This window comes from Fukomys damarensis, unplaced genomic scaffold (assembly GCF_012274545.1).
Source record: "Fukomys damarensis isolate Sample0158 unplaced genomic scaffold, DMR_v1.0_HiC HiC_scaffold_16, whole genome shotgun sequence".
Taxonomy (NCBI): domain Eukaryota; kingdom Metazoa; phylum Chordata; class Mammalia; order Rodentia; family Bathyergidae; genus Fukomys; species Fukomys damarensis.
The window spans coordinates 122,124,162-122,147,457 of record NW_022900928.1 but is presented as its reverse complement, the minus strand read 5'-3'; the positions used below and the strand labels follow the sequence as shown (position 1 = coordinate 122,147,457).

The following is a 23,296-nucleotide window of genomic DNA, read 5'->3' as shown; positions in this document are numbered from 1 at the left end:
CATTTCAGAGTCTGTCTTTGCTGTCACTATAGACAGAGTGGGAAGACAGAGCCTAAATTCATGTTGATTAATCTCAGCAAGCCAGCTGTAGATTTATGGTAAGGTAGTGAATAATCCCAGCAAGTCTGGGTGATGTCTGAACCCAAATAACTCACCAGCTAATGCAGTCTGCTGTGTCCACTGCTCCATTCCACTGGTGTGTTACTGCATGGAAGCCTCTGGTGTCACCAGTAGTCACCATGTGTCTCCAGGTTTAGCCACCCTTCCCATGCAGTGAGTCAGGGCTAAGGGAGAAAGTGCTGCTTGCTACTTCCTTCTTCTGCATTGAGGTCTATTTCTTCATTCTCCCCATGGGCTTAAATTCTTGCTTCAGATCTTTGCTGGGTCCTGGGGACCCACTTCCCTCCTTCTTTTCCTCTTGTTGCTATATATTCCAGCATCTGTATACCAAATCTTGGAGAAGTTGTTTCCAAGAGTTTTATAATTCTAAACTTTTCATATAATTTAAATTATGTGCAAATTAGCATTCAAAAAGTATATCATATTAGAGTATTTAATTTTTCTAGTATATAAATGCCTGTAGTTGGTGATTTTTTAAAGTTAGGAAATATATTTAGATACTGTAGTATTTTTGATGTGGTTTTAGAACTTTTATGTTCAATTTTTCTAGACCCAGTTGTACTTTGAACTTTGATTATAAGTATATACAGATTCAGATTTGTGTTCTGTTTGAATCTTGTTGGCTCTCATAAGGGAATATTACAACATTTTAAAGTTTTTTACATGTATGAAATGTTCAGGATTCATGAATATGAGAAGCTTTGGTACAGCTTCTTCATGCATATGGGTGGTGTGGACCCGTATGTATCCAATATATCTAACTGATTTTCCTTGAAAGGGGGCAGGGTGTTTCCTTTCACTGCCCGTCCGCCTCCCTGACCACATTAATCTCCCTGGATCCATGTGTGCCTAGTCTGGGTGCTTTCTTCTCAGGATACTTTTTGTAAGAGCCCTCAAGCCAAAGCAAATTAGTGTCATTATAAATAATGGTTCTTCATTTTTCATAGGGATTTAAAAATCTATTTTGATTATCTAATGACAAATACGATTATCCTTTTTTAAATTTTTATGGTCAGAGAAATCAAGGCCTAAAGAAACGGCTTGTCAAAATAAGTCAGTAGCAAAGCTAGCATTAGCTCCTCATCTAATGTGTATGCATATGTACATGCCACAACTGAGGAAAACAACTGTTTTCCGGACTGCTAAGTAAATTTGTAAATGCTGGAATTTGGTTGTCGGAGTGTGTTTAACTGCATCATTTCCTCATATTTATTGTTATTTTACATATAGCTTTTTCTGCTAAGAAGTGCTCTTTATAAAGTATCAAAAAGCAGTACAAACAGATTAAATGAGAACTACCATTTCATGCTATTCTTGGTTACTGAGCTGACTTCTATTACCCTGGCATATGGTTTACTTTTTAATAATTAAAAATCCTTAGTGGCTTTGCAGTCATAATTGAGCTAAGTCTGTTCACCAGAGATTCCTGCTAATGTAAGTTACACTGGTGGGAATACCTAATTTCTTTCTGTCCCTTTTAATGCATGCTACCAAGCTTCTTTGCATGCTGCTTTGTTTCATGGTAGCATCAGTGACTAGAACTTGATTCCTCTTTAAGCAGTTTGGCCCTATTCATTGTAAGAGAAATCTGGAAACTCATTTGATTGATCATCACATAGATTCCCAGGGGCTTGTGTTGACATGGGGTGTAACCTTGCTTAGGCAGGCTGCAAGCCTCTGCAGTGTGCAGGGGACCCACAGAAGCACTCAGAAAGTCTGTAACCATGGCCCGAGTGGACAGCCATGGTATCTAAGTCTTACATATTTTTCATTAGCTCAGCACCTTTGTAATTTAAGGCCATAAAGTGGGATATTTTCAAGTTGATGATAGAATAAGGTTAATTTTAGTAAAACAACAAAAACAAGGTCTTTTAACTTGTTAGCAAACTGCAGAGCATTTTAACGGTTTTAAAAGGGTTCCACTCAGAATATTATAGTGGCATTTGATCAGACTGTTATAGCATATTTTTTTTTTCAAGCTTTTTCCCCTTTGTTTTTGTGGTTTGTTGGAAACTAAATTATGTATGTTAAGATGCATTTATACTTTTCAAAAACCACTTCTGGGCAGAGAAAATTCTCAACATTTTTGTGTGTAAAAGTTATGTGGTTGCTGGGCATATTGATGGCAAAAATAATTTCTTGTAGAATGTAGTGAGCTTTGTGATTGTCTGCACTGACTTGAGCATGTGTTTTTTTCTTTTCTCCCTTTAGTTTATTAACTATTTCAATTTTGGTTACTTACACGGTTCTTTAGAAAACTTCAATTTAACTTGGCCAGATCCCTCATGGAGGGACAGAAATTTTAGAACTTTAGTTTTAACAGTTCTAGTTTTCATGTTGCTCAGAGTTCCTTTTGTGAAAGAAATGAACAATAACTTTTTAAGTAATATGCAAATTTAGTCCTATAACATATGTACTTACTGTGGTTATTTAGGTACCGTCTGTTACAGTAACACCTAATCATCACTGCTTGACCTGAAGGTCCTGACCTTTTTTCCCTTTTGGGACACCTGTGAAAGATTTCAGATGCTAAAAATAATGGGTGAAATTGTGATGTTTTTCTGATCGTCACACTGGTTTTAGTGTAATATGACCTTGGAAATACATGAGAAAATTATTTATTGGCCAACTTGTTGAAGTATAGGTACTCAATTTATGGTTTGATTTACACAAACCATTGCGAGCTATAATAAAGGGATCTGTATAACATGTCCACACTTAGTTTTCCACATAGACATGGTTCTTAGGCATTGGGTTAAAAAAAGTTTGAAATTTTTTTATTTCTGATTTTGTTACCCTGTGTAAAAGTAGTTCTTATTCCTCTGGTAGTCTGCTTTTTGTATTTGAGTAAGCTTTCCAGTACAGTCATTCCACTGGGTTTTTTGAAGGAATTAAGACTCAAAGCAGGGCTGGGGATTTAGCTCAGTGGTTCCGCTGCCTGCTTTGCAAGCGCAAGGACCTGAGTTCAATCCCTGGTTCCAAAAAAACAAGACTCAAAGCAATATTGGTCAGTAGGAACAATTCCTCTGCAGCGGGAACGGTGCTTTAACAGGCCGTGGTGTACTGTATTTATAAAAGTTTCACAGGATTTGCTTTAGCCTTGTTTTGGTTTTGAGTGGGTTAATTGTTCTTGCCTTACTCTCTCTTCTGTATATGAGGTAAAGTTCTGATCATCCATGTCCTCTTCACTTCTGTTTTTGGTGTACTTACCTGATGTTTCAGTACCCATGGCAATATTCTACATTAGATCGGCCTTTATTAGCTCAGTATTCTGTTGATAGATAACTGTTCCCACACACACAGTACTTCTGCCTTAAAATTATCTCTTCCCTAATCACCCTTTTCAGACACTTTTTTTGGGGGGGATACCAGGGATCGAACTTCGGCCCTTGTGCTTGTGAGGTGGGCAGTGGAAACACTGAGCTAAATCCCCAGCCCTCAGGCACCTTTTCTTAATTACACCTCTATGAAATGTTAACACCACAGATGGTTGGTGGTATTCGTGACAGTACTGTACATATATCTGTTTATAAGGAGAATAAATGTAAAGTTTAATTTTCAAAATTTGGTGCAGGGTTAACAATGCCAAAAATTTGGATGACCAAACAAAAATTTTAAAGTTAAAATATTTATGTGGGTTTATATCTACTGAATAAGTTTTAATATTAGTTATTAGATAAATTATAGTGTGTCAAGTATATATGCCAATTCAGAGTTTATATAATACATGGTAAAAGTAATTTAAAAATGTAAGCGTATTTTCTTCAACCAAAAATAGAACAATTGAAAAAATTTGGTTTGTTAAGAATATTTTTTACTAAGTTTAACTTTTCTTTAATATGATAAAACAGATTTTTAACTAAGTAGTCATCAGATATTATCAACATTTTTTCTTTTTAGCACTTGACGCAGTATGTTCAGTAGCGATATAACATAGACTATTTTTAGGTCATTCTTGGAGCCTAAGCCACACACCAAAGCCCTCAAACATAACTAGCACCTGCTAGGCACCCAGTGGCCCTCAGGTGAGTGCACATCACCTCTCTGTATGACTGAAGTTTGGGAGATGTCTGTCTCTTTGTTGTTTTTGAAGTAGGATCTTGCAGTGCTGCCGGGGCTGGTCTTAAGCTTCTGAGTTCCCCGCCTTTATCCTTCCGAGTAGCGAGTAGCAGGGACTCAGGAGTTGCCAGCACGGCAGCTTGGGACTTTGAGACCAAGCATTTGATAGTCTTCCAGTCACCCACATCTTCTCTCACACTTTAAATCATCTTTAGATTACTTAACAGTACCGTTAATGCAGTCATAGGCTGGGTAAGTAGTTGATATATTTTATTGTTTAGGCACTAATGACAAGAAAGGAAAGACAGTTTGTGTTTAGTCCAGAGGCAACCTTTGAAAAATATTTCCAGCCATAGTTGCTTGAATCTGTGAGTGTGGAACTTGTGGATACAGAAGCCAACTACATTTATTTTTAATCCACAGCAGTATTGTTTCAACCTAACGACACTTTAGGCTTTATTCCAGTTTCCTCCTTATCCATATTTGTCCTTCACTCTCACAGCAAGAGACCTGATCCCGTTTTTTCTTAGCTGGTTTTCTCACTTAATCCAAGCCCATCTATACCTAAACTCTCTTCTCCTCGCCATCATGCTACTGGTGTGTTCACTCTGCTTATCGCTGTGAGACTTTCTGCCCCTGTGGGGCTGTCTGTCCCTTGCAGGTGCCCTTCCCTTCCCTTTCCCTTGGACCCTGAAAGTGCTTTGCTGACAGCTAGATTTCCCGTCCAAGGCCATTTGTTGAGACTGATATATTTTGGGCTACCATTTTCTTCTCCCCTCTTTTGACTTTTCCTTGTCATTTATTCCTTCACAGTAATGAATTAATTAGCCAGGATCTCAACAGCTTTTTCAAAATTTCCATTTTGTTCCTTCCTTATTTAATTGAACCGAAGCATAGTTCAGTTTAGTTAACTCCATGTCTTCCGAGCTAGAAGCTTATCATCTCCTAAGGTTAACTAGGAAATTAGAGGTTCATTAAAAATGACTTTTTGACATTTCCCCCAATATTTGATTCTGAAAACCTGTTTTACTTTCTCATTGGTGGGATAAAATATCCAGCTCCCACAGGCCAAAGGAGGAGAGGTTTATTTTAGCTCACAGTTTGTAGAGACTCCAAGACAGGGCAGCATGGCAGAGGGGAGATTGCTCACGGCAAGGCAGGCAGGAAACAGATTAATCAAGGGAGGAGGGGGCAAATATATATATTTATATCGTTCCATGTTTGCCACCAGGCTTCCCCTTCCAACACCACACCCAGTGGACTAGTCCTGCGATGTATATCACACACCAATGATCTAGTTACCGTAATCTGCTTTGTTTAAAAATCAGAAGTAGATATTTTATTGTGGTTTTTTGGGGTGATGGTAGAAGTTTAACTGAATGTCCATTAGCTATCTATCTTTTGCAGTTTCTTTTATCTGCCAGCATGTTTCTTCTCTTCTCCCGTATTTCACTTTGAAGGGATTTGTTCCTGTTTTGTTTTGTTTGTTTGTTTCCAGCTTAAATTTAATACTCTATGTTACATCATTGCAGGAATAAAAAAGTTGGCATTCCTTTAAAGTAGTCTCGGTACTATTTTATATCAGTGATAGGCAGGCTGAGATCCTAGTTCTGATGCTGTTGGGTTGTTTTGCTTTACACTGGTGTAAGATAGCTGGTGGGAGATACGGGTTATGTTTGTAAGTTTGTTTATGTACATCCCATGGCAGCTTCCATTCCCAGTGACTATGATAAAGTTCATCTCCTTGTATTGGTACAGAGTCATCTTGTATTGCTGTGGGAAAGAGGGAAGTTCAGACAGCTTCTCCTTCAATTGTGCCTTCTGCAGTGCTTTTGACATAGTCAGAAACCACCACATGGACAGAGGACAAGCAACTTCTGGGCCTTTATTGTGTTACACATTAAAAGCATGTTCTGTGTTTTCTTCTGATGCAAAGAGAGACTTATAAGTAGTTTTTGCTAAAAACTGTGACCCTTTACTTTGTTGTGCAGGTGTCCAGTAGATAACTAAAAGTAGAACAAAACTTGGTTTCCATTTGTATCCTTTATTACCTTAAGTTTCTGGATATAGCTATATTAGTCATTTAGGAAAAGTTTGCAAAACAAAATTTATTAGCCTTAAATTTACCCAGCCCTTTCAAGACTGAGGATACCAAGGTAAGAGATTTATAGGAATACTGAGCTATACCCACAGGTCTCCATTGCCCTAAACCTAGGATCAATTTGGATTCCAGCAGAACATCACAAGACTGAGACTGCCCCAAAGAATCATCTCATGGAATTGTCCCTCAAGTCGTGTTGGTTTCTCCATAGGTCAGAAGCAGGGCTGCTATCATGATCACCCAGACTCCAGCCCCCGAAATTTGGTCCCTGTACTTGTGTGAAAGGGTCATCCGATTTCTTGTGCTCTCCTCTGTTTCTCAAACTGAAGCCCTTTTCCTGTCATCTCTTTCCTTGTGAGACCAGCTTGATCTTGGCTCTCAGCTGTGCTGTTACCTGGCTGTATGGTTTTCTTCACCTGGTTCTCTGTGTTTTCTCTGATATCAAATAAGGGAATGGACAGGATTGCTTCTAGGGTCATTTTCAGCTCTAAGATTCTGTAGGAGTTTAAATTCTCAGTGGTCTCTGCCACTGGTTCTAACATGTCCATCCTTTTCCTTTGCCCCTTGTGTGGTGTCACTGTGGTACCTACAGTATTTATCTGTTCAGACAATGCTGGCCTTGTTTCATGAATTTGGAATTTTATTAAGAGTACTGTTGTTATGTGGGATTTAAAAAAATATATATAGCCTGTAAGTTTTGCCAGTCACTATTATATCATAGTAATAATATTGTAGAGCATACCTGGGTCTGTACTAAGGTTATAGAGGTCTCCCTCCGTGCTTTATGTTTTGTTTATTTATTTAATTTTAAACCAGAAGAAGTTTGCAAACATAAACTGGACAGCTTGACGAAAAGCTGGAAAGCATTATGCTGTGGGCCGTTTGTGCCCACGGGCCACACACATGGAGGCCTTTCTTCACCTTTCGCTTTCTTTACAGCCTATACTGTTGCTTGCCTAGGGCGAGGCTCCTAATCTCCTTGTGCTTCACTTTTTCCCATCTGTAACTTGCCTGTCCTGCAAAAGGCTTGGCCAGTTCACTGCTTTTACTTGGAGTGGGAGATGCACAGAAATTTTATAATTTCGTTATTTTTCTTTTCTTGTACACATCCTCTTACCTGTCACCTGAAATCTAATTCTGGAACTAAAATACATCTATTATAATTACATGTTTGTAGTTAGGTTTGTTACATGTTAGCAGAAGGTCTCAACTGAATTTGTTAAATATGAAATTACAGACTCAATCTCATATACTCAACATTTTTAGTTTTAGGTCTACCACGGTTTCTATTATTACTATTATCATCATCATTATCCTTACTGTATTATACATGTAGAGGAAGTAATACATTGTTTAGTCTTGGTTTGAGAAGCAGATCCCTGAAAGGTACTTGTCACATGCAAGACTAGAATAAGAAGCATTTTTTGGCCCAGGAGTAGGGTGAGGCATACCTTTTGCTTTTGAAATTCTTATTCTGAGTATATCCTGTGATACTTAAGAAATGTGAAATTTTGACAGAAAAAAAAAAAGTGTCAGACAAGTGTAGGAAGATAGCCTTTTTTTTTTTTGGAACAAGAATTTTCAAAGTTGATTGACAGACAGTACTTTTAAAATCTAGGGTAAAAAATCCTTCTGTTTTATACAAATTAATATGAGACTGATTTCAAATTGTAGTTAGAGGGCCAGGGATTTAGCTCAGCGGTTTGGTGGCCTGCCTTGTAAGCCCAAGGACCTGAGTTCAATCCCCGGTACCCCCCCAAAAAATTATACAAATAAAATTGTATTTAGATATGTTACTTTTCAGCTTTTACACTGTTTCTGACCTCCTTTGGGTTTCAACACATGAGTGTATATGCCTTATGTGGGATTTGTAGTAAAGATTGGACTTTAAAATAGATCTGATGTTTTCCACTTTCTATTTACTTATGTAGTACTTGCCCTACAAAGTACCTAAACTTGTTGGTAAGAAATTTAGGAAATGATAGCCATTGGGCTGTGGATGTAGGCCAGCATTAGAGCACTTGCCTAGCTTGCCTGGCCTTCGGTTCAGTCCCTGGCACCACAAAAGGGAGAGGCACAGTCACAGAAATAAGAATCAGTTCCTCTACACCAACTAGAACTGGGAAATTTTGAAATTAAAGTTCCAAATACTTATCTAGACATAGAAAGATTGTAGTGATTTATAAAGGATGGTTCTTTATTAGTTACTGAAGAGTTTGTCTAGTAGTTAAGAGGACTAGGTAGTCCGGGCTTTGCCAATTTCTTTTTAGGAATAAGGTGCCCAGGACCCTGTCCTCACTTGTAATAGAACATGTCATGCCCTTTCTTGATAGAACCCTGTGGTTCTATGGACCCCTGTCCAAGTTCTGTGCCGTGGGATTCAGAAGGTACCGGTTCTTCTCACATCAAGTTTCTTGCGCTTTAAGAGTTAATGGTGTCTGCAGGTGTGTTGGGATTAGCACTGTAAAATTGTGTAAGAGGGTTTGCTTTCTTTTGATCTTCAGAAGGGGATGAAAGATGGCCATTAAACTCAAAGGATTAGGTCCCTTCTCTTACAGACTTTAGGTACCATAAATATTTCACTTCAAATGCAAGGTGAAGAGTCATATACATCTGGGGAAATGAGTGTTTTATATTACCAGTTGGAAATTATTCATTCTCCACTTACAAATTTAATGGTCTTTGCAGAGAAATTTTCTCCCAAGTGTACTGAGATCTGAAAAAAATGATTTTTTGTTATTTTTATTTATACCTCATGAATAATATTTTGGCTCTGCCCTTTTCTTTTTATAAGTTAATGTACTTTGTGCCCTTCCCACCCTTTCTGTAATTCCATTGGTGACTTCAAAAATCTGCTTGTTCTAAAACTCTGAAAACAAATATCCTTAAAAATGACACCATGTTCATGTGCATGGCATATGTTTTGTTTTAGTGTTGTTTTAATCTTGCAGTCTTATCTTTTCCTTTAAGTCGACGTTATTTAGAAAAGGTGATATTGATATACTTGCAATGATATTAGATGAGACTGGACAGTTTCTGTTTCTACATTCTCAGAAAAGTGATGGGAAACCAGGAACAATTACTGCCTAGGGAATTACAGCTTAAGCCCTATTCTTTGCTTTGTCACCTGCGCAGTCATTTGCTCTCTAGAATGGAACACTGGGGAACTTAGGGGGGTGGTAGCTGTCACCCTTAGAGTCAGCCTGTTAAATGATTATTCCTTTCTTTGTTTAGGACAGACTTAAAATAAATTCAGTTGGCCCAGTGGGTTTCAGTATCTGTGTATGTCTTCATGTTCTGCCTCATCCCGGAATTTGGGGACTTATGTATGTAGAAAACTCACAGGGTGAGTTTTATTATTACCTATGACATGTGATATACAGACATTCCTTTTCCAGTGTTTCTTATCCTCTTTTTTATTTTATTGTAGAAAAATTGGGTGATAAAATAGCAGATTGCAAGCATTTACAACATGCGAGATTGAACCCCAAATCATGTACTGATTATATGAAGGAAGGGAAGAGTAGAAGTGTATGTGTAGATGATTTTTTAGAGATAGGCCACAGAAAGTGGCAGATGAATGTATTGCATGTACCCAGTGTCAGGGGGGTTTGGGGGAAGGATAGGGAGCCTTGTGCTTGACAACACAGTTCAATGCTTTCAGATTTGGTCCGTTCAATTACTGCCTTAAGTTCCCACTTCCGACGCTGCATAAAATTATAGGAGTGACTCTGTGTGTAATGGTTATCCAAACCCTGGGCTGTACTGTTACTCTAAAGAGGATGGCCCAAAAAGAAACTGTGAAAGGTGTTTGCCAACGAGCAAGAGAGGCGCTCACAGACTCTTTGATGGTCAATTAGCCAGAAAATGTGCTAAAGACTGGGTGCTGCTCTAGATTATGGGCCCAGGAATGACCCCGAGGTCCTCAGAGTGGCCCTGCCGTTTGAGCACAGAGACAATTATAGACCTCAAGGAGATGCCACAAAGGCTTTAATTAAGGGGCTCACTCCCCACTAAGTTTGGGAAATTAAACTCTTATTTGTGCTTCACTGATGTTTCTTTTGTCTGGGCTTCCACATGTATTTCAACAAGAACACTATTTTCCCAAAATCTGTTTTGCATTGGAAGCTGTTTTACTGTGCTAGATATCAGTAAAAGCTGAAAGTTTAACCATCAAGAGATCCTCAGTGCAAAGTAGGGCTCAAGAGAGGTTTTTTCAGGGGCCTTTGGGCATGGGTTGAAAATAGTAGCATTTATATATCTTCATATACCAATAAACCAGGAGAGCCCCCATTTTGGTCTTAAGTACACAAGTAAAAGAAAACTAATGGACCCTGAAGAGTTTGAATTTTAGACTTCTTAGTCACAGAGTGGTATGACTTTCTTTGAATTAGTAACTTTTTACCTCTAGGCACAGAATGTTGCTTTTTCTCTAAAGATGTTTTTGTTTGTTGATGAAATGAAAATAGGTTTTGGATGTTGACTACCAGATCTGATTTTTCATAAGCCTGGGCTTATATTTAGTTGTTTTGGGATGCAACTTCTTTTATTACTGAACAGGCACTGGTTTAGGATGCATTAGTCCAAGCTGGAGCATTATGAGCACATCCATCTGAGTTACTGAGCTAAACTGCCCTCCTCTCCCAGCAGTGCCGGTTTTCTCATCTTTGAACTCTCTGCCCTGATTGCTGCCTTTGTGGGGTGTGTCCCCTTTGTTTCCCTAGGGAAGCAATTCTGCCTGCAAAGTTTAGTTTGACCCATAATGGTTTTTTAAACATCTGAAGTTTCAAATTTTCTTTCCGTATGGATTGTTCTCGCATAGCCTCAGTCAAGTGGCCCCTTGGTGACTCGAAGGCCCTTTTGTGTGCCTCCTGATTTGGGTAGGTGGGGTTCAGCTTGCTCTCACTGAACAGGCACCGTGAAAAGCCTAAGTATTTAGACTCTAATTTGATCTTGTTAGAAGTGAAAAATGGCTCAGAAAAGTTAAAATTATGATTACAGCTTAAAATGTGTGGTTTTTAGCAAGGCGGCATTTACACAGAATCCCCAGTTTGGGGCCTAAATTTTTATGTGTGAGTAGAGGGAGGCTTAGTGTTGGATACAAAGGCACCAGGCGTGTTGGGTGCTGCTCCTCTGGAAGGCCGTGTGGGTCTCAGACTCAAGAGCAGTTCAGGACACTCAGAGCCTCGGTAGGTCTGTGTACTGGGATGGCAGTGTTTGTCATTTATTGTTTTTTAATAAATACCCTTGTACTTGGGTGTGTCTTAAGGCATAATGTGAATTTTAGTTCTTTTGGCTTTTCTTTAAAAAAAAGGAACACCATATATAGCAATACAGATATTTTTGACTAGTTAGCTAATCAGCTAAAAGCAAAGTTTGATCTAAACTTATACAGAGGTGGAGCTAGCAGTTACAGAAGAATATAACTGAATTTTGCTTAAGAAAAAGTGCTGATTCAAAAATTGTTTTATGAAGTAAAATTTCTGCGTTCTTATCGCTGAGGCTTTATTTTGCTAACATTGTCAGAACTAGCACATCTGGCTTAAATTCTAAAATAGTTTGGTTTTATGCTTCAGTAAAAGTGAATCCAATCAAATTGGAGTTGAAGGTAGATAAAAGGAAAGACTTTGTATAGCAAGGTTATCAGGGTAGGTCTTGAACATTTCCCTTCTGAGTAGCCTTTAAAAATAGGATGGTATCCTTTTCAGATTGTGTGTGTGTGTGTGTGTGTGTGTGTGTGTGTGCGCGCGCGCGTGTGTGCGTGCATGTAGCTGTTGTTCTGTAAGGAGAGGTGGCACGGTAGTAGACTAAGTGGTTCTCAGCAGACCTTCCTGGCCTGTGATTTCTGATTATACTGTTTACCTCCCGCACTGTACAAATGTCATTAGTTGTCATGTGAAGATTTTTTGCTGTTTTGTTTAATTTTTTTGGTTGAAGAAGATAATACATTTTCATTTTGATAAAATTACAGTGTGCCATCTTAACAGATTTTTGCAGTAATTCATACTTTACTGAAACTCTACATTATAAATCCAGTTTGGTTTCTGAATTACTTTTTCTTCCTTGCTTTTCTCCATATTTGTAGATTAGTGCATAATAGGCCATGTTATGTTTCAACCAGTTAGCTTTGGGCTTAAAAATGGCCATTAAAAATGTTTTTTTCAGGCCTCACACAGTAGTGCAGGGCCTGGAATACCAGCTACTTGATAGGCCGAGACAAGAAGACAAATTTAAGGGTAGCCAGGGCAAGTTAGCAAGACCCTACATCAAACAAAACAACAACAACAGCAACAACAAAACAGTGTGTTTATGTGTGTAGGGGTGGGTGGGTGCTGGGGATGCAGCTCAGTGAAAGAATTCCGCTGGGTTCAATCCCCCTGTACTATCTGATGATGATGATGATGATGATGATGTTTTTCTGATCTCTCCCCAGAAATATAAACAAACACCCACGGGGATTGGTAAATGTGTATAATTCAGTCTCTATGGTATTGACTTGACAGTAGAGGTCCCCCTCCACTGCATCCTGTCCTATATTCTTAATTATGCTGACCTTGAACCATGAGAGACTCAGCAGTTAGCTCTTCCATAAATAATGCAGGCTCTCTGAGAGGCAGGCTGGAGGCTTGTAGCCCAGCCCCACTGGGTATTTATAGTCGATGCCAGTAAACATTCTGATTGAATCTGTCCAGAGCTACGGGCCTGATCCCTTTTCAGTCAGTGGCCAGAGAAATGAATCAAGATTATTTGAAAACTTGAGTCTATAGCATTGATAAACTCTGGTGGGACTGGCAATTTAGTACCAGGGTGTGAGACTAGATGTTTGCTAGTTTGTTTTTAGCTGGTTAAACCTCAGGAACGGTTACTGGTTTGCAAGCTGTATCAGTACCCTGGCACCAGATGAAGAGAGAACTTTCTGGCAGACTTGAAGTAGAGCAAGGATCAGCTCCGACTTGTTTGGGGCTGGCTTTGCTGTGGCTTTATAGAAGATGCTCCAGAACTGCTTAGGAAGCTCTTTTCAGACAGGAACGTCAGTCGCCTTCTGGGAACTGGCCCTGTAATTAGACCTGCGGTTCCCCGTAGCCCGCCCATGACACTGCAGCTTGGGTTTCTCCTTGTAATAAGGTGGAAAAGAGTGGCGTCACGAAGGGTAAATGGATCCATTATCCAGCAAGTACCACTATGGACAGACCTGTTTTGCAACACATTCTTCCATGCAGGCTCATCAGTGTTATGTTTCATGTTCTTTATCCTTTGCAGGACCAGTTCCAGGTGTGAGCAGGATTCCCTCAGCCTCTCCTTGTTCTGCTCCTCAGCCTCTTGTGTTTCAGCCTTCTTGTTCAGGACCCTTGTTTTCATATTTGCCGCTGTTTTTCCTTGCAGGAGCTCCTTGGTACAGCAGCAGATGCTTCTTGTTACACTAGAAAGTGTGAGGAACCACTCTATTTTCACAGCCAGTGGTTTAAAGAATAGTTATTTTTAAAGCAGACCTGTAGGCTTTTAATGTTAAATGCCTATTGATATTTTTCCCAGAAGTGACATCGATTTTTCTCTCTGACTCTGTTTTTTAGGACCTCCTTTCTTCCCCGGGCGATGTGCTGAGATCTTTGCCAGGGGTCAGAGCATTGGGAAGCTTGGAGTCCTTCATCCTGATGTCATCACCAGATTTGAGCTGACCATGCCATGCTCCTCCCTGGAAATCAATATCGAGCCCTTTTTGTGAAGCTGGGTCTGTTGTGTGATTCTCTCCCCGAGTGTCCTTTCTCTTCCCCTGATACTCTTTAGCCCACCTCCATAGGGAACATCCATTTGTGCTTTAATGTTTAATAAAGTGAAAAGCACTGTCTGACTCTTTGGGCAGCTAGCTGCATGCATTAGTCTGGCTGGTGCAGTTTCAAATGAGTATCTGTGGGGTGCCAAAGAGGTCCACTCCCAGATGTGGGCAGACCAGTTCTGGAGCAGATATGCTGCTCAGACATCAGAGCTCCTTGCTGACACCAACGATTCCCACAGAACAGGATCCTGTTTTTTCCTCATCGATGAAACAGGGTCACTGCACATTGCAGAGTGTGAGTTAACCCTGGGTTTTAGCTTTCGCCTTTATATGTATTCGTCACTGGGAAACAACAGAATATAACCATTTTTAGAAAACCTTTAAGAATCAATTATGGTCAAGCAGTTACAGCTTTTGAAGTCACTTCAAAGTGAAAGAAAAACCTGTAACACAAGTATTCAGAACACTCTATATCTTTATTTGCTTATTAGTGCATAGTAATTGCTCAGAATGGTGGGTTTCATTGTGGTATATTCATTCTTGCAAAGGTATTTCTTTACCCTTGCTGGCATCTGAGAGAAAGTACAGGCACATGCAACATAGATGTGTTCAGCTAAAAAGGGGCCAGGTAGGCTGTACATGTTACTGTTACTGATCAGTTATAAAACGAAGGTTTTAAACACTTAATTGAGCTGCTAGTTTCAGTCTTATTTTAGAGGGAAGTAGAAGATCTCCTATTTTCTGAAGCTAGATTTCTGCCAATCCTCCTAGTCTTACATCCTAATTTCTAAATTTCATGCTTCAGTCTAGAATCCATCTCTTGAAAGAAGGAGCTACTATCTCCTGAAAAAAAAATCGGGTCTATTGTTTGTCAGAAATTTCAGTTCCTACTGAGATGATAAGAAACATGATAAAATCTAAAATTTTAAAGTAAGTCCCAGTAGAAATTGCTAATAAAGATAAATGAAAGAGAATTAGTTTATGGAGCTTTTGCTGAGTTTACTAACAAAAATAAAGCAATATTACAACCTTAAATCAGGGCAGCATTGTCTATTGTAGCAAGATGTGCTTCCTTAGTAAGCAAATGTACGGACACTCCACACCATTCGTCACCAGGGAAATGCAAAAAAAAAAAAAAAAAAAAAAGTGTCAAACTACTGTACACCCATTAAAATTGCTTACATTTAAAAGACTCGTGAGACAAATGACACTCTCTCACACTGCTATTGAGAATGTAAGATGATACAGCCACTTTAGGTATTCGTTTGGCAGTTTTTTAAAGCCTGAAGCATCACTACAATCTATCCATCACTTGTGGGTTAAGCCATATGGCCATAGAAAGATTTGTATGCAAATGTTCACAGTGTTATTTATAGTAGCTTAAGTTGTAGTATATCTGTTCTATGGAGTACTTCTTAGCAGAAGGAATGAACTACTGTTCTCAGAATAGCACAGATCTCAAAATACTACGCTAACTGCAAAAGCCAAACCCAGAAGACTATGTGTGATTCCATTTGTATGAAAGTCTAGAAAAGTCAAAATCTGATTTTTTTTTTAATTTTTTTATTTTTTCCTGGTACCAGGAATTGAACTCAGGACCTTGAGCTTGCCAGGCAGGCTCAGCACCACTGAGCTACATCCCTGGCCCTTCTGGGAATGGAATTGATGGGAAACCAGAGCAGTGGAGATTCTGTGTGTTAGTTGAGGAAGTTGTACTTAAGATGTAGGGTGTGCCTCTGTAAAGCTGAGAAAAACTAATGCAGTATGTGGCATTGTAATAATTTTAACTGTACAACAGCTGAATATCTGCAGGTTAAAGTAGCACGTGAGTTTTAGAATTGGCGTCCCTGCTCATGATGGCTTACTGGGCTATAACTACTAATAAGATATTAGGCCTCAGTTTCAAGTTCTCTACATTTAAAATCATGGCTTGAGAATGATGATAGCCATTGTTGAAGTGAGTGGAATCATTGTTCTGCTAGCACCCAGCCACCCGAATAGTTTTTGGATAGCCAGAAATCAGTGAAAACACCACTAATACCTAACTAACTATACATTGTATTCCTGCACAAAAGGGGAGAGATCCGCACCATGCATTATGTAGATGTTTCTGTCCATCTGTTTCCGAAGCAGGAAACAATCAGAAGAAAAACAGTGTCAGCTATGTTAGAAAAATCAAACCTAGCTTGTGAGTGGAAACTTCACAGCCAGCTCGTCTTCCCCTGTCCGGGATGAAACCTCTGAATTGGGCGGGTGTTGCCAGAAGTCTTTATGGAAGAGCACGTGCTGCAGTACAAAGGAGTTCTGTCATTAGGGAAAATTAAGCATAATTGATTTTTGTTTTAGCTTACAGCTCACATCGCTCTCATGTTTACATTCTCACACGTGAGCGTGTTTTTACTTTTTTGGGACAGAATAGGAAGTTTTGATTTATAGGATGAAAACAGTTGAACTTCAGAGATTGTTCCCTTGCTCAAAAATCACATGGCCAATAAATGCTTTGAGACACCTAACAAGAGTGAGTTGGGGTCCATAACTCATTGAGTACTACTGACTGACCCAAAATATTGAGACTTTACGAGTTTCTTTTAAATCTAAATGACACTGAAAATCAAGAAGTTAAAAGTCACAAACCAACTATAAAAAATTGTACCACTGGGCACGGGATGATCCCCAGTTTGAGGGTAGGCTAGGTAACTTACCGAGCCTGTCTCTAAATAAAAAGCCTGCATGTTGTAGATGGTGCAGTGTTCTATTGTGTACATGGCCGCAATCTGTTCAGCTCTTCCTCTGTTGATGGACATTTATTTCCAACCCTTTGCCATCGCAGTGTTCCTGCAAACTCATAGCATTGACATAGAGCCCAAGAGAAACCAGTCCTAATAGATGCAACAGTGCAAACACCTACATTTGGTGTTTCATAGACAGATGTGCATGGCATTAATGAAATATGACTTTTAGATGTGACTTTCATACTTGAGCAATACAATATTCCCCTAGCTTACATTCCTAGATGCAGGCCTTACCAGGTCAACTGATGTGTTTTGAATTGAAAACACATTCAATGAGTATTCTTCAACTTCAGGAGTAGCCTAACTAGCAAACAGCCAGCCTTACTGATACTTGTGCTCTCCACAGTGAGGGGAGAGTAAGAAAACATTACTCCAGATCTTGCTTCTCAGTCAACCTCCATGCTTGGAGTTTCGTATAAATATCAATAACCTTAGTGCTTAGGTATTGGCTTTGGCTCTTGTCCATCTTGTTGAAAAACAGGTTGTCTTAAAGGGACACATACTTTAAGCAAAATAGGCCTTTTTAGCAACTAAAGCATCTGAGGCATTGAATATCTTCTAAGTTCTGGCTTAGGTTATTAGGACCTTTATGTGTATTGCTGTAGACTGAAGGTCTGTACCCACAATGTACATATATTGACCCCATCCTCTCGTTGCAGTGCCATTTGGAAGGTGATTTTTAGGACTAGGGTAGGCTGCAAGGCTGTGGTCCTTGTCATAACCTTCTACAAGGTAATGACAGAGAGCTTGTGCTTTCTCTGTCTCGCTTTGTGCCCACACGAGAGAAGAGGTCACCAGTAAGTCAGAAATCCGTCTGGACTGCACCTTGACTTTGAACTCCCAGCTTCTTGAACTGTGAGAAATAAGTTGCTGTTGTTTGTGAACCTCTCAGCCCATGGCATTTTGGTAATGGCAGTCTGAGGTGGGGGGACGCATATTGAAAGCTTACATTCAAAAAACAAAAAAACTACAGTACAGCAACAACAAAAACCAATAAATGAGTCCATCATGTTAAGGCAGTATACTTATGGGATAATCTGAGCAGCTCTCTAAGACCCCTAACCACAACTGATGTAGGGGGAAAAAATGACCTTGATTAAAGGCAGAAAAGCCAAATGGCCTTGCTTAACAAACAAGCTGGGCGCGATGAAGGGCAAAGCAGACACAAAGCAATTTCAGTGTCCAGAGGATAACTATGGACATCATAGCCAGAATGTAGGCTGAGTAAATATCTCTAGCCAAAGGGTTAGTTGAATTAGGTCTGGCCAAACCTGTGCATATTTTCTTCCATGTGACAAATGCAGTATGGTAAAATAGGTTCATGGACCACACAAGTTTTTCACTCATTCATGAAATTTGGCCTTCACTGTGCTTGAAGAAGCCAAGAGCATCCCATGACTGCATTAGAATTTCAAACAGCCCTCCTCCAATGTTAGGAGACACTCAAGGATAAGAAGGAGCTGCTTCTGTATTGAAATTGAGAGCACTTGTCAGACATCAAGTAATCTGCCCTTTAAGATGGGAACAACCACTCTGGGCTGAGGCAAGAGGGTTCCAAGTCGACCTCAGCCTGGACAGTGTAGAGCCTCTTTAAGACTGTCTCATAAAGAAAAAGGGGTGGGGTGGTGTGGAGATGAAGCTCAGGGTGAAGACCCTGGGTTCAATAAATATGTCTTTTTGATGTCAAACTTGGAAGCAAAGAGAATTTTCCATTTTCCACAAGCCTCAACTTGTCATGAGGAATGAAAACAAGGCTGCCCCTAAATTAAGCACTTCCTTTGCAGGTTTTCAAGCTACACCAGTTACAACGGATGGAAGCTTGTGTAAACCGCCTCATTTGGTGCAGGACAGATAAGGAATAAAAAGCCCAGGAAGAGGTGGGAGGGGATAGAGGTCTCTTGGCTGTGAGTCTTGGACAGAACATTGAAACAAGGAGGACTTGGGGTGACTCGGAATTAGGTGAAGCAAGGTGCGCCAGACAGAGAAGCACCCCATAAATGCTGTGGGAAGATCAGTTAGGTGAGGGGGACTTCAGGAATCAACGTTGGGCACACCTGTCACTGGGCTTTGTATTGGGTCACAGTGGAAACTCCTTTTTGATCTTCAAGGTCCTTGAACATCTTTTTATCAGTGCCTAATTAAGATGGCTAAAATGGTCTGTTTAGTATGCTCTGTGCATGATACACCCCACTCACAGTGCCACCCATCTGGTTCCCATGTGGCAGAGGGGACCTGCAGAGCAGAATCCCATGGAGCCTTGGTCATCTCAACTCATGCACTCCGGTAGCTGACTCAGCCCTCGCAGGTACACAGCTAGGGCACGGTGTTGCCCTGTCTCACTTGCAATGATCTGAAGCCAGCATTGTGCATATTAAAGAGGTGCTGACATTCTTTAGACACCTGCACTGGAGAAAAGCTTGTTTGTACTATGTCCACGGGGACCCTAACGTCATAGCAAGAAAGAGCAAGGCCAGCAGATGTATTAAGTGTGTGCATAAAAGAAGCATTACGGCTGGAACTCCTAGCTACATCTTTGCTTCTCTTGTTTATTTTTGCATGCCATATAGACAGGCGTGGAAAAGGAAGAAGAATTTTTGGCTTCATACAGCTCCCTTGTCTCATGTGGCTACAGTTTTAAGAATTTCATGGCCCACATTCAACTCTCATTCTTTATGTGCATCTGTAAATATTCAAGTCTGTCCTACAGGTGTGCCCCACTTTAAGAAAACAACAGATGCATGTTGTGCCTAAAGTAATTTATTAAAGCCTTATGTTTGCAGAAAGGAGGAATTGTTATATGACTTTTAAACAGCAAATCTTTCAGTATGCTTTTTATTTTTAAAATTTTTTATTTAAAAACATTTGTGGTGGGGGACAGGGTCTCCCTTTGCAGTTCAGGCTGACCCTGAATTCATTATGTTGCCTGGGTTGGCCTTGAACTCCTGGTGATCCTCCTGCCTCTGCCTCCAAAGTGCTGGGATTACAGGCCAGTATGCTTTTTAAAGTTTTGTTTTTGTTTGTTTTTTGAAAGAAAAGCATCTTTGTGGAAAACATCTATTAAGAGGTCAGTTTATACTCCAATTCCACTTGGTTTTATGTAGTCTCTTACTACAGAGTCAGGGATTCATTCAGAAAGAGAAAGTGAGGGGGTCCCCAGAAGAGCTAGGATCATAAGATATTTTACAAATGAAGTTTCACAGGACTTCTTCAGGGAGCTGAGTGAGGAGAAGACCAAGGAAGGACACAGACCAAGTTCCCAGTTCCCAGCTGCTAGTCATCTTCACGTAGGACAGAACTGGGGGGGGGGCATGAAATTGTGAGTGAGCAGTTCAGAGATGCAGAGGGGAAGGTGCCTGAGGCAGACTGAGATACACAAGTGAGGGGTGATGGATGAGTGTGTGAGAGACCCCTGGATGTTCCCTCCTCCAGAAGGGGCTCCTTACACTTCCTGCCTGTTCTTGTGGCTCGGTTTTGCAGCATCCAAACACCTTGCACATCCTTTGCTTCACTACACTGACCAAGGCACAGAGGCAGGTTTGGTTTGGGGTTTTGGGATTGTTTGTTTTTTTGGCTTTTTTTTTTAAGACCTGGCAGCGTTCAGAGAAGCACTTCTGACCAGGGACAACCCTATCTATTTCAGCTTGGCTCATGCAATGCTTCTACAGAGTCATCTTTGATTTGTGGCAGCCCTTAAGCTGGAATTAATCTCCCCCTCTTCCCAGATCCCATGGTGTACTTATCTGTCTCCTACAGCCCTAGCACTTCAGATCTTGCACTGCAGTTCTGTCACCCCGTGTCTTCTCTCCTGGGAAAACTCCCCAGGACATCTCATCCCAACAGTGCCCATCATATTAGGTAATAAATACAAGGCACTTCCTGCTCACAGGAGAAATCGAGTCCTAGACTTGTCCTAGACTTGTCCTTGCAGATTAGAGAGTCAACTTCTTGTACCATGTCAAAGAGCAAATCCAGGGCAGAGCATACTGTTGCAGTGAATTTGAATTAGGATAGTATTATTTTGGTTAAGCAGGGAGTGTACTCACCTATGAAATGTGTTAGTGGCCTTAACTAGCAACACCTATAATCATATTTGCCGTTCAACACATAGTGACATCTCCACATACAGTAAAAGGAGGCTCTTTAGTACCAAGCAGTTGGGGATTTAAGCATGCTGTTGTACCACTGATTTCCCATATATCATACCTGTGGCCACTGTGAAGTTCGCCAGCAAATGCATGTGATCAAATTATGACAACCACTAAGGATTGATAGCTTGCCACTTATCTTGGCCCCCTCTTTCCAACTCCAGTCCAATGAAAGAGAAAAGATCTAGGTTAAGAAAACAAATCAAGGACACAGAATGCTGATTTTCAAAGCATTTAATAAGAAATCATACTCAAACAAAAATGATTTTATTTTTAAAAGAATAAATTTACATACAGTACATAAGCAGGACAGCTGAAGGCTTCCAAAATAGAAAGCGAGAACATATGGCTCCAAAACACCACATATGTTGATTGCACTCGGGAAGCTTTGTTTGGGCAAGAAAATTTCACGATTCAGTGAACCACTGGGCAGGGCAGGCTGTGGAGTGATTTCAGCCACTGCTGTTTAAGGGTTTGTAGGTCAAGGATGTTGTCTATATGGGACCCCTGCTCCACCCAGTGTATTCTGTTCTGGTTCAGTTCTGAGAAAAACTGGCTGAAATGACAGCTGTTCAAGATGAAGGAGACAGGAAGGACACGTTGGCCCACATTCAGTAATGGGTTTGGGGAAGATGGAGACAGGAAAAGGGTATCATTCTGCTTGGCTCTTGGGGGGAACACTAATCCTGAGGGCCTTGGTGTCAAGGTTGGCCAGGCCACAGAACTCAGGCTTATACTAGTCTGAGTATATTGTGGTAAGCTTGGCTTTTAAATTCTTAATTTCTAAGAATCCAGACCAAGAGAAGCTTTGGACCAAGGCTAGAGCCAAACCAGCAGGGGGCAGTCTTTCCCCAGAGAGAAAATCCAGCGTTTTTGAAAGGAGACTCCCTCTGAAGGGACACACAGAGGTATGAGTGTCCAAGCAAATGTGATTGAGTGAGGTGCTCTGTGGGAATGAATGGAAGAGGGCTGGCAAAAGCAAATTTGGATCCACTAATGACTTTTCACTCAGTTTCTGCCCGATTCTAGGCCTCAGAACAGGCATAGTAAAAAAAAAAAAAAAATGAAGTGTGGCCTTACCAACACATGCTTTTTTCCCTTGATGCCGGGGATGGAGCCCAAGGTCCTGCATATACTAGACAAGCACTCTAACATGGAGCTACACCCCCAGCCTTTTGCAAAAATGTTTAGTTGGAAGAGGGTCCCCTTAGGTTGCCCAGGCTGGGCTTGAATTTATGATTCTCCTGCCTCAGCTTCCTGAGTGGCTAGAATTACAGGTGAGTGCCATCCACCATCCTTGGTTACAAATATATCCTTTCCACTCTCCTATTGCTGTCAGATACTCTAAAAGGTGATCAATCATGACAAATCCTTAGGACATTCTTTAATGTTCTGTGACTAACATATTCACCCTCAATGCAAATTTGGTAAATGCAGCTGTAGTTACACCCAGACAGCTGATCACATTTTCTATTGTGGGGGCTTCAAAGGGACAGCTGTAAAAATTTTCTGTGAATCTCCACACCCACTTTTTCAAAGATGCAAGTGGGGAAAGCTGGTCTTTTTGTCACTTGGCTTCAGACAAATCAACTCAAATAGTATCCAGTATAGCCAACCTTGGTTGGGCAGCTGCAGAGGGAATAGGAGTATAATAAAGTGTCCCATCCAATCAGCAACCACTGCAATGAAGAGGCCAGAGTGCCTGTGAGCTGACCTGGCCCCTCTCAATCCCGGTGCTGCTCATTATGGGCAGTTTGATTCCAAAAAGCCAAATGCTGGGTCACTTTGATCCCTGCCTAACTATGATAAATTTGAGAAGCGTTTTAAGAAACATGGGAATGTTCTGCTAAAACTCATGCTTCTTGAGAAACTGGAGCACTAAGTCATATACCAGAAATCTTCTCAACAATAAGGCTGTGGAGGAGATTTTAAATCAGAGGGGAGATGTGGTTTTTGGTTTAAATGCAGGACACAAAGGCTCAGAGCTCAGGTTAAAGAGGCTGATTTTCCCTAAGTGTGCACACAGTCATGAAGTATTAGAAGCAGGAAGAACTGACTTTGGAGGTTGGAAAACTCTTCTTTGGAAGATACTTTGTTAACTACATATTTAAGGTAACTTGCCAGAAAGTTGATAGCTATTCCTCATTTTTAAGAACTTAGCAGGTGTGTTCATAATGATCACCCCAACCCCACAGCTAAGGGGGACCAAACTAGGTTTAGTGGGTGTCATTACATTTTGTTGGCTTGTTTTCCCAAGAGAGGCTTTCCCAAATTGTTTTTTTTTTTTTTTTTTTTTTTTTTTTAT

The 23,296-nt window shown here is 40.4% G+C and overlaps 1 protein-coding gene across 2 annotated transcripts in view; it reads left to right on the top strand.

Annotated features, from left to right (window-relative positions):
• The window catches only part of Farsb (phenylalanyl-tRNA synthetase subunit beta), a 69,232-nt gene extending 53,871 nt beyond the window's left edge, over positions 1–15,361 (top strand). Inside the window, exon 16 of one of the 2 annotated variants that reach the window (XM_010611800.2) lies at positions 13,852–15,361. In XM_010611800.2, the coding sequence (XP_010610102.1) occupies positions 13,852–14,003 (152 nt within the window). In that variant the 3' untranslated portion in view covers positions 14,004–15,361. The remainder of the gene's footprint in view (positions 1–13,851) is intronic. The other variant, XM_010611799.2, reaches the window with a different exon arrangement.
• Positions 15,362–23,296: the final 7,935 nt, after the last annotated feature.